This window comes from Hyperolius riggenbachi, chromosome 1, assembly GCF_040937935.1.
Source record: "Hyperolius riggenbachi isolate aHypRig1 chromosome 1, aHypRig1.pri, whole genome shotgun sequence".
Taxonomy (NCBI): Eukaryota; Metazoa; Chordata; class Amphibia; order Anura; family Hyperoliidae; genus Hyperolius; species Hyperolius riggenbachi.
This window is the reverse complement of record NC_090646.1, coordinates 131,426,356-131,443,754: the sequence shown is the minus strand read 5'-3', so window position 1 is coordinate 131,443,754 and position 17,399 is coordinate 131,426,356. Positions and strand designations below refer to the sequence as shown.

The 17,399-nt window shown below is 41.7% G+C and overlaps 1 protein-coding gene across 6 annotated transcripts in view; it reads left to right on the top strand.

The window, feature by feature from the left end:
- Positions 1-17,399, top strand: part of LOC137546215 (uncharacterized) — a 105,510-nt gene that overhangs the window by 43,988 nt on the left and 44,123 nt on the right. For all 6 annotated transcript variants that reach the window (XM_068268438.1, XM_068268406.1, XM_068268386.1 and 3 more), the window contains 2 exons: positions 2,386-2,440; positions 16,041-16,098. In XM_068268438.1, the coding sequence (XP_068124539.1) occupies positions 2,386-2,440; positions 16,041-16,098 (113 nt within the window). The remainder of the gene's footprint in view (positions 1-2,385; positions 2,441-16,040; positions 16,099-17,399) is intronic.

Here is a 17,399-nt window from a genome sequence, read left to right as displayed (position 1 = left end):
TACAAGACGTTGACATAGTGTATTTCCATTTACAGTTTCCGGTGCTCCATCTAGTCAATATACAAGAAAAAAATGACATTTCCAATTTTTCCTCAATCAGTATCCGTAATAATAAGAGCCCGTTGACAGAATAGTGTTAGGGGAGTAACACCATATTTGGTATTTGAATGTCAAAAATTCTACATAAACACAGAAGAGTGAAAACAATATATGTATAATGTAAAGAGTGCTGTGATTGCTTTTGACATTTAGCAGGAGGGAGGGTGAATGAGTTTATGTACAGTAGGCTCTTACATGACTGAAAAAGGGAAAACAGATTTCTTTATGTGTTATTGGTTTTGCCATAGACTTACTCATCAGCTGTTAGGATAGACTGAGAGTTATACTACAGTTGTATGCTGTGACTCACCCATTCACTAGGCCAGCAGATAAATGGAGTTACCCCGAAACATTTCATGTAACTGCTGAGATTTGATAAATGCCAGGGCCGGCGCTACCATAGAGGCAAAGAGGTCCAGTTTCCCCTCGGCCCCCAGGTGCTGCTGGGCCCCCCAGGTCTCCCCTTGACTTGTGCTCTTCTGAGCCCCTGCAAAGTTTTGCCAGCATAGCAGTTCAATGCCCTGGCAGGCTGCTCCATCCATTCTCCACATCTTCATCCCTGATCACTGGCTCTTCTCCATGATCTATCACAGGTCATTAGGTAATAACACATGCCGGGTAGCTGAGAAAAGGTGGCCCTGAAAGGATGAGGGCGAGAGTGCTTGGACCAATGGAACAGCACCTGGGACAGGTGCCTCGCTATCTTGACAAAAACAATGCAGAGGCCCCCGGGGAGTACAGTAAAGGTGAGGGGGGAGATCTGGGGTGAGGGCAGCAGTTGACTCAGGGGCCCAGGGCGGTGAATATGCTGTAGGCTGGGCGAGGGGGGGGGGGGGGCAGGGGGCCTCCAGTTAAATTCTGTCCCAGGCCCCCATTGTGACTTGAATCAGCCCTTATGAACACAAATTTGAAAAAGCCACTTGAGTGCCTCTTCCATATAATTGTAGACTGTGAGTTATGTCAGAGGGATGGTCAGAATACACACTTTACACTCCATTTTCTGATTTATTGCATAGTTTTGTCATGTCTGATTTTTGAATTGTAGTCAATGTAACCAACTTTTGGAGTCAATTGCAAAGCCACCAATATGCTACTGTTACCCAATTTACTATGCATGTCAGGCTAAGGCCAAGACTGGCAGCAGGCTAAACTTGAATTGACAGTAAGCCGGGACTTGGCTGGAAGCCATGCCAAGTTTGGTATGGGCAGCAGACTGGACTTGGTTGAAGAAAAAGCAGGTGTCAGGAAAGGCATTAGGTTAAACTTTGTTAGTAGTCAGCCTGCAGTAAGGACAAAGAACAGAATGAAATTGTCAATGGACAATAGTGAAGACATTTTTTTAGCTAATAACAACTCTCAACCTTGGGTTAATGTCAAGGGAGGTACGAATCCTTTCCTTGGCCCAGAGCCATAACATCCACAAGGCAAACCTAGGCAGTTGCTTGGGGCCTGGAGAAAGTCTAGGTGCCTCGTAGATGCTACCCCCACCAAATCTTACCAAAAAAGCCAGGTTACCATCAGCGGTGGGCAAAAACTGCTATCTTGCCTAGGGCCCCATTTTGTCTTAATCATTTTCTGCCTTGGCCCACTATGCACAGCACATGAGGCACAGCATTGGCTAGTTGGCTACACCTGTGGAATCATGTGCACTCTCTACCCACCACAGTCATATGAGTGAACATTAGTAATTATAAGCACAGAGGCTAATACACTCACAAGGCTCATCGTGAGGCCACCAGTGGAGATCTAACAGTTTTTCAAATGTTACATTACTTGGAAAAGACACCTAACGCAACACAACAATGATGGATAGTGTGTTTAAAGGCATGATTAACAGCCTCAAGCTTAACTATATAGATTTGCAATCACCATAACTTACTATTTGGAATTTAATTAGGGGTCCTATAATTTCCCTTAAGACGTGACATGAATGACATGACAAAAATGTGGCATGCATGGAGAATCCAAAACAAACATTCTTTTATGAGTAAACTTTACGTGACATGGCTTAGACCACTATATTTTATGATGCTGAGTCACCAAACAGTGAGAAGGTAGACTCTTTGATTCCTAATTTTCAACCAAAATAACTATGTAACTATGTAACACACAAGAGCAGAAAATTATGACTTTGCGTGCTTCTGCCCTTAGGAATTAGTCTGAGAATTTAAACATGAAACAGCATGGCAATAAATTGTAGAAGACAAGTAAATTAGAACCAAATTAACTGTGGTGTACATACATGTGTAACGTGCTCGCTGCTTTGCATGTCTTCTTCTTGTACAGGGAGGAAGCCACAGTCTGCAGAGGCATCCACGTTGAGTGTTTCTACTGACCTCAGGTTGGTTTATTCATATTTAGAAAAAGACAAGACAAATAACATTTATATTGCGTTTTTCTCCTGATGGACTCAAATTGCTTGAACTGCAGCCACTAGGGCAAGCTCAGCAGGCAGTAGCATAGTTAGGAAGTCTAGCCCAAGGACTCCTTGCTAAATAGGTGCTTGCTTACAAGAAGAGCCGAGATTTACAACGCAGCCGAGATTTACAGCATTTACAACACAGTCAGAGGAGAATGTCTTCATCATTATTGACCATCTGTGTTGCTATACGCCAATAATATATTTGTTCTTCAGAAATGGTAATTGAAATGGAATTTGAATCAAAATTGTTATCTTATGTGTCAAATGTGACTGTCATCAGTATTATAGTATAGTATTGCCATTATAATAGTAATCTTAATAGCCTAGCTAGAAATCATGGGGCACCATGGCAAAACGTTGAGTGTACGCCCAAACCTAGTGACAGTATTCCCTACCTCATGGATATGAGACGGCATGGCAACACTGGTGAAGCAATGAGGGATGCAGAGGTTGTGACTGCATCAGGTTCAATCAACCTGAGGAGCCCACATGAGGCCCTCCTCCAGTTTCCTGCATTAGATGTTTATTAATGTTGTAGTGACAATGATGACCTCTGTATATGTTTCGAATGGTGGTAACTATTAACCTTCATTTTCCTCTGCTATGGGTCTGACATAGATATTTTCATGTTTTTTTTGTTTTGCTTTTTTTTTTTGGGGGGGGGGGTTCAAGGGTCAGAAGCTGAACAGTTTTTTTATTACTGCTTATAGCTGGAATGGTTTGATGGACAATCACATTATCCACAGTCTTGATTGAAAGACCCTGGAGACCCTGGAGACACCATTGATCAACTGTATATGTACATATAATATAATATTTTGGCATGCCTAACTTTAATAGATTCAACAATGGCTATTGATATACAGTGCTGCCCATTACTATCCATACCCCTGGCAAATTTTGACTTAAAGAGAACCAGAGACGAAGCACCCTCAAGTATTTTATTACATTTATCAGTGGGAACACGACAGTAAACACCTACCCTGCTTTTAGTTTCATTCTTATCTGCTTAATTAGTCTATTAGCAGCTGTGATAAGAATCCCAGACTGGCTCAGTCTAGGTTTGACCTGGAATCATTATAGCTGAGTCACTCTTCTGTGGAGTCTTTTCAAGGCCAAGCCTGCCACCTCCTGGCTCAGATTTTCTGCTTTGCATACTGAGAGCTGTGATGACATGTGATCTCTGAAACAGACAAGTGTGGCTGCAATATGATCTGTGTGCTCATAGATAATGATGATGACTGCAGTTTCATTCCTATGAGAGACACTTCCTACAGGCAGCTGCACATCATACCAAAATGAAAGCACACAGATGAAAGGCTGCAGCAGCCTTTCTCATATAGCCTAGATAGCAGCCTAGTCTCATATAGCCTAGACAGCACATCCAGAACAACTCATAACCCGGAAGCAGAAGGGAAATGAGCCGGCGGCCATATTTGATTTTTCCTGGAGCAATAATGGATAAAAAACAATAAAAAAGGCACACCAGAGCGGCAAAATTATCAGGTAGAGCATTTATTCTTTACAAGCTATCGACTGATCTGTTTATTTTGTGTGAAACGTTCATCTCTGGTTCCCTTTAAAGTTACTTTTATTCAACCAGCAAGTCATTTTTTGATGGGAAATTACATAGGTGTCTCCCAAAAGATAATAAGCTCGACTTTTATTTAAATTTGAGCAAAAAGTGTCCATTCCAAAATTATTCATACCCTTCACAAATTGTCTGTGGGAAAATGCAAAGTTCTATACCATAGTCATAGGTATTCTAAAACATCCTAATTACCCTAATTAATTGGGAACAGCTGTTTTAATCAACTCAATAGATGAGAAACAGCAGCTCTCTGCAGTTGGTTTGTGGACAGTCATGGCTAAGACAAAGGAGCTCAGGGAGGACCTGCGGCTGCGCATTGTGGCTGCTCACAAGTCAGGAAAGGGCTATAAGGCCATCTCTAAATACTTTCAAGTTCCAGTGGCTACAGCACAAAGTATTGTTAAAAAATGCAAGATGTTCTGCACTGTGGAAAATCTCAGAGGATGTGGTTGGAAGCCAAAAGTGACACCTATGCTGGCCAGGAGGATAGTGAGAGATGCGAAAAAGAATCCAAGGATCACCACCAAGGCCATCCTGGTGAATCTGGGCTCTGCTGGTGGCAATGTCTCAAGGCAGACAATCCAACAAACACTGCACACTGCTGGGTTCCATGGATGCAGACCAAGAAGGATGACACTTCTCCAGTTAAGGAACACAAAAGCTCACTTGGTCTTGGCAAATGCTCATCTCGACAAATAAGAAGACTTCTGGTCTTCTGTGTTATGGTCAGATGAAACAAAAATTGAATTGTTTGGTCACAATGATGTTTCCTTCATTTGGCATAGACAAGGAGAAGCCTTCAACCCAAAGAACACCATCCCCATTATCAAACATGGTGGTGGGAACCTAATGCTTTGGGAGTGTTTTTCAGCCAATGGACCAGGGAACTTAATCACAGTAAACAGCACCATGAAAAAAAAAAGGAGCAATACTTGAGGATTCTCAACGACAACATCAGGCAGTCTGCAGAGAAACTTGGGCACCATTGCACATTTCTGCAAGTTAACCCCCCTGGCGGTATGATTATTTCCAAATTTATTTTCCAGAAGCGGTGCAATTTTTTCTCAAGCTTTTAGATCCTAAAAATCATACTGCTAGATAGATCTGCAGCAGCTCTGCACATTCCACAGCTCCGATGGATTCAATTCGGTATTACCACTCTGAGCTGTGGCTTTCTAGCCCGAGCCTGACTCAGGGTTACCGCTAAGGAGGTTAATGACCCAAGACACACAGCAAAAGTGGTAAAGAAATGGTTAGAAGACAACAATATTAACATTTTGGAGTGGTCCAGCCAGAGTCCTGACTTGAATCCAATTGAGAATCTGTGGAGGGAGCTAAAGATCAGGGTGATGGCAAGAAGACCCTCTAACCTGAAAGATTTGGAGCTCATTGCTAAAGATGAATGGGCAAAAATACCTGTGGAGCAGAGATGGATTAAGATGTAATGGGGCCCTAAGCAAAGTAGTAGATTTGGGGCCCCCTTAAGGCTTGTTTGGTAAGTTGAAGTGGAGAGAGGTCAGAGAAGGTAACTGGTGGGCCCCTTGACACCTGACTAGGCCCCAAGCACCTGCCTAGGTTGCCTGGTGGACGATCCTGCTCTGCTGTGGAGACATGCAAAAAGCTGGTCTGCAATTATAGGAAGTGTTTGATTGCTGTAATAGCCAATAAAGGCTTTTCTATTGATTATTGAGAAATGTATGAATACTTTTGGACTGGACACTTTTTGCTCAAATATAAATAAAAGCTGAAAAATCTTTTTCCCACAATAATGCCTCTTGTACTTCATCTTATTATCTTTTGGGAGACACCTATGTCATTTCCCGTCAAAAAATTACTTGCTGGTTGAATAAAAGTAACTTTAAGTCAAAATTTGCCAGGGGTATGAATAATTATGGGCAGCACTGTAGATATTTGTGCACTACCAGCAGGGCTGGTACTTCCATAGAGTCAAACTGGGCAATTCCCCAGGGACTCTATCTCCTTAAAGAGGAGCTGTCAGCCATACTATCTCAGGGAAAAAAACAAATATATAAATAGATAAATACTTGCTCTATTTACATAACATATGTATTGCACTGTTCACATTATGATTCCTGTGAATTTGATAAAGGAAAAGTAGAGAATCCTATTCTAGACAGTTTTCATATTTACTGTGGCTATTTTGAAGCCAGTCGTGATGTAATATCCGCCCTTAGTCTCCTCTGCTTGATTTGCCCGCTCTTCACTATAGAAAGTGCATTGTTGCAGCCTAAGAAATATTGGCCAGTCAGAGAGGAACAGAGGTGTGGGAGGGGAAGACAGGAGGGAAAGAGGCTTCCGCCAATCAGGCTGCATTAGTTAAGTCTGAGGGGGAGTAGAGAAGCAAAAAAAGACAACCCAGCATGCCCTGCAACTTCTCTTTTGTGTACCAAATTTTCTGTGTACCAAATAAGAGTCATGTAAATTGGGGAATGATAATTTATCAACAAGAAAAGTAATAGTGATTTTAACTTTTGGATTGCCTGATTAGCATCCCTATTACTTGTTTACCAGATAAAAATAAAGAATTGATTTTTTATTTTATGCCCGACAGTTACTCTTTAAGGGCTCCACAAGACAGGAACAGTAGATTAACATGTTTACTGTCAGTGCATTACAAAAATGAAAGGGGCCCCACATTCATTTTATTCTAGGGCCCCTTTTTACCTAAAACTACTCCTGGCTACCAGAATAGCATTTTTGTGGCTTTGCAGGTGTCCTAGAGTAATTTTTTTTTTAACAGTAAACTTTTATTAACCTATTTAGGTTTCTGGACGTAGAAACTATGTCCAGAAATCATGCGCGCTACCGCGCGTTCCCGTGGCCGATCGCGCGCGTGCACGCGCACTCCCGGCCGCGGATTCGGTAGCCACGGAATCAATGTATCGGGCTATGGTGCCTGATCACTGATTCCTCTCCCCCGCTGAAAAAGCAACAGCTTCTCTCGGAAACTGTGCTTTTTCTGGCCGTTGCCTCCTCACTGCGTCACTCTAAGGGTGTGTTACGCTTAGAGTGACGTCATGTAAACAAACTCATGGCCGCCATCTTGTGGCCAAAAAGTAAAACTACAACTAAAAGTAAAAAAAATTGAAAACAACACACAATTACATTATAAAACTATAGTTTACATCCCACCCTCCCAAAAATACCCAAATAAAATGTTTTAATATAAAAAAAAAAAAACATTACAATAAAACAAAAAAAACATGTAAATATTTACCTAAGGGTCTAAACTTTTTAAATATCAATGTAAAGATGAAATATTTCTATATTTTTTTTATTTTAAACTTGTAAATAGTGATAGATGCAAAACGGAAAAAATGCACCTTTATTTCCAAATAAAATATTGTCGCCATACATTGTGATAGGGACATAATTTTAACGGTGTAATAACCGGGACATATGGGCAAATACAATACGTGAGTTTTAATTATGGAGGCATGTATTATTTTAAAACTATAATGGCTGAAAACTGAGAAATAATGATTTTTTTCTGTTTTTTTCTTATTCTTCCTGTTAAAATGCATTTACAGTAAAGTGGCTCTTAGCAAAATGTACCCCCCAAAGAAAGCCTAATTGGTGGCGGAAAAAACAAGATATAGATCAGTTCATTGTGATAAGTAGTGATAAAGTTATAGGCTAATGAATGGGAGGTGAACATTTCTCAAGTGAAAACGAAGGAACGCGAATGGGTTAAACAAAAGTCAACAAAAATTACAGTGAGAGATCACAAGTCCTAGAGTGAATTTGATATTAATATGATTATCTTTAGAGCCAACCCCTACTACTTACTTATTCACTATATACTTTTAAGGAGATCCATTGATCCTGTGTACTTTCTTACATTTTCTATGGAACATCTTCAAATTGACTATCTAGTGGCCCTAGTAAAGGCATACAGGAATATTTCCTAATGTACCTGGCTACCGTTATTTAGAACTTTAGTGAATAGCAAAGTTTAATGTACTCTTACATGCTTAGTTCACAAAACCACATATACAAAAAACTAAAACTCATGACTGAATCATAGATATTTCTTTTAAGTAATGGACCTCTCCATCAATGCTACTATTGGAATCACCAAAAGTCTTTTGGTTTCCTTTGTCTTAGGGATGTAGGGAAATGTAAGGATTTGATTGGCTGTTTTGGAATATAGGGCTTGATTCACTAAGACAAATGGCATGCCTTATCAAAGTTAGCACGCTTTATCAAAGTTAACACGCCTTACCAGAATAGCATTGCGAGCACTACGAGTGGAGCTCTTGTCATCGCCAATTAGCAGGCATAAGTTCGCTATGCTACTCTGGAGAGGCTTGTTTACTTTGATAAGGCGTGCTAACTTTGATAAGGCATGCTATTTGTCTTAGTGAATCAAGCCCTAAGCCATTTTTCAACAAAAGTTGTTTAACCTAAATTAAGGAATATGTAGATTCTAAAGCCACATACACACTTTAGACTGAACATTGCCGAGCCGGTCATTCAGGGATAGAGATGCGGGCAAACAGCTCGCCAGCAAAACTCTATGGGCAGTCTGGCCGCATACTACTTCCGGGTCGCAATGTCCCGGAGTAGTGCGCATGCCCGTGTCTGCACGCGTCCTTTAGTACGCATGCCCTGCATGCGTGTCGATTGCAATGATATGCACTGCCGAGTCAGGGCATGCGTACTAAAGGACGCGTGCAGACACGGGCATGCGTACTACTCCAGGACATTGCGACCCGGAAGTATTACAGGGCCTGCTATTTGCGGCAAGCAGCTCGCGACCTGTTCGCCTACATCTCTATTCAGGAATACATATTGCAGCACCACCACATGAGTTGGGTGTCTGTCGGATGGTGGCACTTGTAGTAAAAACCTGAGATTTAGATTACAGATATTAACTATGCACTACGTTGTACCCATTCTCACTTTAACCCACCGCTGTAGATGCTTAACCTTATCACACCCCCATCCCCCAATTGATGCCATACTCACCTAATTCCTGACCCTAACCCTCTCTGTAAGTGCCTCACTTTAACCCCCCACCTAATGCTTAAACCTAATCCCCTCAGTAAGTGTCTAAAACTAAACTCGTAACCCCGGCACCCAGACGACCGATGGTAAACGATCAACTACAACCATTGATAACTATACAAGAAGGATACAGTCTGCATGTATCCAAAAAGATCCACTTTATTTCTAGTCCTTAATCATAGCTGCCATTTATCGGCAGTCTAAGCACATATATATAGAGGTCTGGGGCTAAGGCACATCCCATCACCATTATGACGCTCATCTGGTAGAGGACATCCCTGAGGTTGGTGAAAGATTTGCTCTTTAAGCAACAGTGATGGTCAAATACATTGTTCCCTTCCTTTATCCCACCTGTGGATGGGAAGCCAAACTGTTGTGCACCAGGCTGTCCACCCTCTTCCCCTCCCTATAGTAAAATAATGTGTCACTTGGTTGTAGGCAAGGGACACAGGACTAGCACGCTACCAATTGAGTCCTGATCCCTACACTGTTATTGTCCATGTGCACCTAGCTTTAGGTTCCTGTGTAAAAGAAAAAAAGGACATTGCCACCGGTTGGCTACATGTAACGATCTAGTACAATTTGTAAATTGCATTTGTTCATTTTTTTATGCAGAAATACTTTTTATTAAGTCACAAACAACACTTATGACACATTGATTTATATTACAATATTTTTTTTTTGCCTTTGAACTAGTTGCTTGAATTCCTATAAGTTATATGCTCTGAAGATGACCTCCCATAATACACTGTGCACTTTCATGATTTGATTAACATTATATATCCTAGTCACATGACGGTTACGTGTTGCTCTATATGCCTGCTACAGATCAAATTATTTGTGATACAGTCCAGATGGCATAATGCAATACCTTAAACGGACATAAATCTGTGAATATAACATATTGATTAAGCTAAATTTTGGGAGGTAATTATAGTCTAAAGTAAAAGACTTAATGAGCAGCTAAGTCTTAGACTTCAGTGTTGTAAGAGTAGTTGAATCAGTTCAATGAGTATGGAATGGCCTAAAGTTAAAAGGCAATATGCTGGAATGATTTTATATAACAGAGTTCACATCCTATGCAGAGGAAATCAGATGTGAAGATAGGCATAGCTTAAAAGAATTACACGCTGGAGTCTATAAAGCTCTGGAACCCGGCCAGGGTACATTAGACTCCGCTCAGCGCATTTAATAAAATAGCAGAAAGATGCTCATTAATTTAAACAAGGACTCACGTCATAAATCTTGCTGGCATCCGCATGCTGCACCTCTTCTGCTTGCTTTTATGAAGTCATTTATTTATGTCAAATGGTGTTTGAATGCACTTTATCAGATGTATAGAAGTACCCAAAATAAATAAAGGCCACTCTGTAATGAAAGGAAAGGGTTCACTGTGTGGTTAATGATATTTTTTTTTCTTCTCCTTAGAATGGAAAAGTACATTTTGGCTCAACTTTCTGCTAACAAAAAAAGTTGCCCAGTTAATTATAAATCTGCCTTGGTTTATATTCAGTATTGTACCCATACTGAAATTCTGCAATTACTGGGAGGATTATTTTTCATTGCTGAATAGAAAAAAAAGTTCTGTACTTACCACAGCTAGTGAAAAATGATGTGTTAAGTACAGAACCTTATGCACATGCTGCTTTAAGGACAAATCTATACTAATGTGGATGATGGGTCTGGCTTCAGGAAATGGAGTGTAACTAAAATAGCAGTTCAGGCAACCCTACAAAGCCTAGGCCACTAGTCAATGCATTTTAATAGGCACAGTTATCTTGCTCAGGACTGGCCTATCCTACACTTTTGCACTTCTTAAAGTGGCCATACACTTGTCGATATGGTCTTCAGGTAGATCCCTCTCCAATCATTATCTGATCAGAGAGAGGATCAATCTGCTTGATTACCTCCACACACTGCACACAAATGTCAATCAATTGTAGCATGAAATGGTTGAAAATCCGTGTGCCTGGCTGAAAACAATCATAATTATTGATAGAAAGATCTTGCTCAAATGGGGGTGCAGCAGTAGAAGCAGTACATCAAATGCCTCTTGACTGACCCCCAAGGTCTCACGTAACATGTCTACCTACATGCCACCAGGTTTGTAGTCTGTGGTGTAAATAGATCCCACTCTGATCAGATTTGGATCAGAGAGGGGTTTATCTTTTGGCCACGTTGAGTACTATCTGCCAGTGTATGGCCTCCTTTATGAGCATAAATCAAAGTATTAATTTATTCTGCCAAATGAAACAATTTCCGAAACCCAAAATACAGTAATTTCTATGAAATAGTTTAATCTTTTACAATTCTTCAATTTATGAACAAGCGTACTTTAACTCTGCAGTAAAACAACGTTGACTCTGGTCACCAAGACATGAAGGATTTTTTTTTTGTTCAAGTCAGTGAAATGGGACAAAAATGCAAATTTTAATTTTTTTAAGGGTAAGCATTGGAAAGTCTTAAGAAGATTAGACTTTCTTCAAGTTAAGTCCAGTGGATTATTCTGCTGAACTCAAAATGCCTTTATGTTTGCATGTGTGGGAAGCAGAAATGTTTTAAGTTTTGTTTTGTAAACTTTTCTTCTTCAAACCCAATAAAAATAATTTAAATAAAAAATGCCCTTATGTTAGCTTCACAGTTGATTTCCACTTACAGGCCAATACTTATCGTTCCTTGAAAGGTTTGACACCCCAACACCTTCAGAACAGCCTCAATCTAGGTGGACTGACAGATCACAACTTAGGCCTTGAATCCATGGTCCTTAAATATAACCACGATGTCTCAGCCGCTTTTGACGCCATAGCTCCCTTAACCACTTGATGACCCACCCTTTACCCCCCCTTAAGGACCAGCGCTGGTTTGATTGATCTGTGCTGGGTGGGCTCTGCAGCCCCCAGCACAGATCAGGGTGCAGGCAGGGAGATCAGATTGCCCCCCTTTTTTCCCCCCTATGGGGATGATGTGCTGGGGGGGTCTGATCTCTCCTGCCTGCTGTGGGTGGCGGGGGGGCACCTCAAAGCCCCCCTCCGCAGCGAAATTCCCCCTCCCTCTCCTACCTGCTGCCTCCCCCTGGTGTTCCGGGCTGCACAGGACGCTATCCGTCCTGTGCAGCCAGTGACAGGATGTGGTCTGTCACATGGCGGCGATCCCCGGCCGCTGATTGGCCGGGGATCGCCGATCTGCCTTACGGCGCTGCTGCGCAGCAGCGCCGTACAAATGTAAACAAAGCGGATTATTTCCGCTTGTGTTTACATCTAGCCTGCGAGCCGCCATCGGCGGCCCGCAGGCTATTCACGGAGCCCCCCGCCGTGATTTGACAGGAAGCAGCCGCTCGTACGAGCGGCTGCTTCCTGATTAATTAGGCTGCAGCTGGCGACGCAGTACTGCGTCGCTGGTCCTGCAGCTGCCACTTTGCCGACGCACGTTATGAGTGTGCGGTCGGCAAGTGGTTAAAGATTAAACGTTCCGCACCATTACATCACGCTCGCTGGTTTGACAACTCTATAAAGGAACTAAAGAAACAGGGACGCAGACTGGAACGAAGGTGGCGCAAACATCAGTCTCCTGATGACAAACTTTCCCTAATTGCTCACCTGAAAAATTATCAAACGATGATTAACAAAAAGAAGTCCTTATTCCTGTCTCACGAAATTGCAAATGCAGCCAACAGACCTGCCCAACTCTTCCGCACGGTTGACAGTCTCTGCAATCCATCTTGCAGGAAATCCAGCATCAGACCTTCACAGGAACTGTGCGAGAAATTTGCCCACTTCTTCTCAGACAAAGTCTCCTCCATACGATCTGCCATTCAATTCACAGCCCCAGAAACCCATGCAGAGCCATATAACAGGTGCAAAAATAGCCTACCACCATGGTCTGATTTTAAGGTAATCACTGAAAAAGACATCTTGGATATCCTCTCAAACCTTCGCCAGACTACCTGCGATCTGGACCCTGGCCCCACTAAGTTCATGTTGAAATGCCCTGAACTATTTACACCGGCATTCCACAAAATAGTCAACGGCTCCTTACAAGAAGGGTGGTTTCCCTCTACTCTGAAAGAAGCGATCGTCAGGCCTCTACTCAAGAAACCATCCTTAGACCCAGATGCTCTAAACAGCTACAGACCTGTCTCAAACCTCCCCTTTCTGGGAAAAGTTATTGAAAAGGCTGTCTACCTCCAACTTGAAGCCAGGCTCTCCAGAAACAACATCCTTGACCCTCTTCAATCTGGTTTCAGGAAATATCACAGCTGTGAAACAGCCCTCACCCAGATTTGCAATGATCTGCTCATTGCAAGAGACAAGGGTCAATGTTCCATCCTGATTTTGCTCGACCTCTCAGCGGCTTTTGACACAGTCGATCATGAAATCTTACTCAACAGGCTACAAGAGTACTGTGGCATAGATGGCATTGTTCTCCGGTGGTTCAACTCCTTCCTGGCTGGCAGAACACAAAGGGTAGCCTTAGGGCCCTTCCTCTCCAACCCTGTACCACTAAAATACGGTGTACCTCAGGGCGCAATATTATCCCCTTTACTGTTCACCATATACATGCTGCCACTTGGAGAAATAATACAAAAACATGGCCTGACATATCATTGCTATGCTGATGACACCCAGCTATATTTGTCATTCAAACCTGATGTCACAGACCCTACTCCACAAATAAACGCATGCTTAGCTGAGCTTCAGGAGTGGATGAATAATAATTGGCTAAAACTTAATGCTGACAAAACTGAGGTTCTTGTTATCGAGGGCCAGGGCTCAACAGCAAAGCAGCTCCAGTCTCAACCAACACCGCTAAGGATAGGGAGCTCAGACCTGAACAACTCAGACTGTGTGCACAGCCTGGGAGTACTGATTGATGGGAAATTAAGCTTCAGGAATCAAATCTCAGCTGTTGTGAAACATTCCTTCTTTCACCTAAGGAATATTGCAAGGATTAAACACCTAATTCCTTCAGAGGATCTTCCAACCCTAGTTCATGCCTTCGTCACATCAAGGTTAGACTACTGCAACGTCCTCTACACAGGCCTGCATAAGAAAGACTTACGCCGCCTGCAATTAGTACAGAATGCCGCCGCAAGGCTGTTAACGAGCCAACCCCGCCATTGCCACATAACACCAACCCTGAGCTCACTCCACTGGCTACCGATAAAATGGAGAATTCTGTTTAAGATTGGCTTACTGACATTCAAATCCTTGCACAATCTGGGCCCTGGATACCTGAAGGACTTGTTGCAACTACATCACCCCCCCCCACAATCTTAGATCAAAAGGACGTAACTCCTTGGTCACCCCCAGAGTCCACCTCAAAACCTTTGGAGACAGAGCCTTTTGTCATGCTGCCCCTACACTTTGGAACTCCCTGCCACACCCAATCAGGACAGCCCCATCCCTGGAAGCATTTAAGTCTAAACTGAAAATCTACCTTTTCAGTCTGGCATTCATGAACATCTGACTATCTCCTCTGTAACACAACCCAGCCTGAAACCCTGTATTAATCTGAGACACAGCTATGCGCTTTGAGTCCTATGGGAGAAAAGCGCTTTACAAATGTTATTGTATTGTATTGTATTAATTCACTTTTTCTCCTCAGTTTTCTCCTAGATGATATTTTCACACCTTATCAATAAGCCACTAGCTGGCAAAATGTACTTTTTCACCTGTTTTTAAGTATTTTTACAATTGCAGAAGGCTCAAAATGTTTTTATTTAGTATTTAGTATTTATATAGCGCAGACATCTTCCGCAGCTCTAAACAGAGTATATAGTCTTGTCACTAACTATCCCTCAGAGGGGCTCACAATTGAATCCCTACCATAGTCATATATTTATGTCATGTAATGTATGTATCATAGTCTAGGGACAATCTAGAGTGAAGGCAATTAATGTATCTGTATGTTTTTGGGATGTGGGAGGAAACCAGAATGCCTGGAGGGAACCCACTCTGACACGGGGAGTACAAACTCTGTGCAGATAGTGCCCTGGCTGGGATAGGAACAGGGGACCAGGGGCTGCAAGGTTAGAGTATTAACCACTATGCCACTGTGCTTTCATTCAATTCACAATCAATTAAAAATTATGGGAAACATGGTGGCTTTTAGTGGATAGCATTCTCACCTTGTTTTATACAGAAGATAAAACTAGGAGAAAAAGTGAATTGCATATGGACCAAAGTGTATTGAATAAGGGCCATGTCTGATCAGTGCATCACCATTAATAATCAGATTGTGTATGGAGTGTCTCTCCTTGGCCCATATGCAATTCACTTTTTCTCCTGAGTTTTCTCCTTTGAGATAATTTTTCATCTGTTGTTTAAAATGCAAAATATAGGTGGAAAATTACTGTCAAAATGATTTACTTATTGCTGGTGGCTTAAATTATCTCCTAGGATAGAATCTAAAGAGAGTTGCATATGGGCCTTTCATGGGGATCTGAAATACTTATAAATTTTGCGACATAGTGCAGAAAATGCTAATCGATCCATTTATGTGTCTTTATAAAAAGGGATTTGTTATTTCACAGCAAAATATAATATAATGATGCAAATATCTGTGGAGAGTCTGTTGTTATTCACCAGACACTGCAGAGTTATGTTGGTTTTCATTGACATTGAAATAAATAGCTGCTGTCTCAGAGCTCCAGTTAACATTCACCTCACACATTTTATAAGCTGTTACTTGATCTATAATGACTCACACTAATATTTTGTGACTTTTTCTGCTGAAAATGCAGTGTTGTTACACATGTTTACATTATATGTTCATAGATACAAAATGCTCCCAGACTGGATTACTTCAAATCACTTTCATGCCTGAACACCTGTCAGTAAAAGATTCGGCCGTGTAAACTCCCCAGTCAGCTAATAAGTGTGGTCTCCTTCACTCTAGAAATGAAAATAGGACTACAGAGCCACCTGGGACTAATTTTCTGCAAGGCTTAGAAATGGTACGTTGACAAGTCTGAGAAGGTTTGTTCATTATATCTTTGGAAAATATTGTGTTTTTGTGGCTGTGAGGAATACGTGCAACCTTCTGGGTTTTCTACTATTCCTGTGGATTCCAGTAGACAAAATGGCAACTCTCTGCATAGCTTGCCCAAATTCAAGAATTGTTGTTTTAGCTGTTAGTCCCACTAAATGAGTCCTTCTGATGTTCATCGTTAATAATGCTGTTATTATTGCCATTTCCCAGCCCATTCCCAGCATACACTATACACAAACCAGTGAGGTAGCTACATATTATGAGGCGAGTATGCATTACGGCTGCACCCTTTGATTTGGGCACCATTTTCATGCTGAGAGATAAAATATTGGTATTAAATTGTTGCTGATATTCCTTCTAACATTAACTCACCATCCTACTGCCTAAAACTACTCTCACTCCTAATGTCTAACACTAACACACACTACTGATGCCTAAAACAACCCCCCCCCCCCCTCCTCCAATGCATAACACTAAAATCCTCCCCTTCCCCACACACACACACCTAAGGTACCCAATAAAGATAAAGTATCCAAAGTACTAGCTGTTTGGCCAGTGATAGCTAGTCGGCTAGTATTACCTTCGGCAAAAGTTCTAGCCGAACTACTAGACAATTGGCTAGTGGCAGGCGTTCAGCTCAATACCTTGGCGCCGTATAACCACAATTTAACATTGTGGTCCATTTAGCATATGTCAAAGCCTGTGCCCAATTCAACAGATCTATTAAAGGCTCCCACTTAAATTATTTTTCGTAGTGACCAGATCTAGGAACACTTAAAATGAACCTTAAGTGAAGATAAACTGATGAAATAAACAATTGTATCTATTCTCCTATTCCTAAAAAAATGACTTTTAGATACCCACAGTTTTATGTTATGTTTATAAACTTAAAAAAGTGGATTTATTGTTTTGTCTCAGCTTAATGACAGAGTCTGTCTTGTGTCTCATGGATGTAAAATATATGAACTACTGACCTTTTTTATCTATGCCCTGCACTCAAAATCCCAGTTCTCTGCCAAGAAAGTGATTTATGGCTGTAATTTCTTATCAATAAGGGTTAGGTTCCAGTACACATCCCATTGTGCTGTAGGAGGCTGCCTTATCAGACGTTTCATCTGTCATTGTAATGCCCCCCCCCTTTGATGTAGTGTGAGAGGACTCCTTCAACTTCTAACTGCTTGTGCAGTTTTACAGCTCATCTGAGCCACCGTACGTCTCAGGACAGTGGCGTATGGCTCTGAGGATAAAATGCTCCCTGCATCCTGA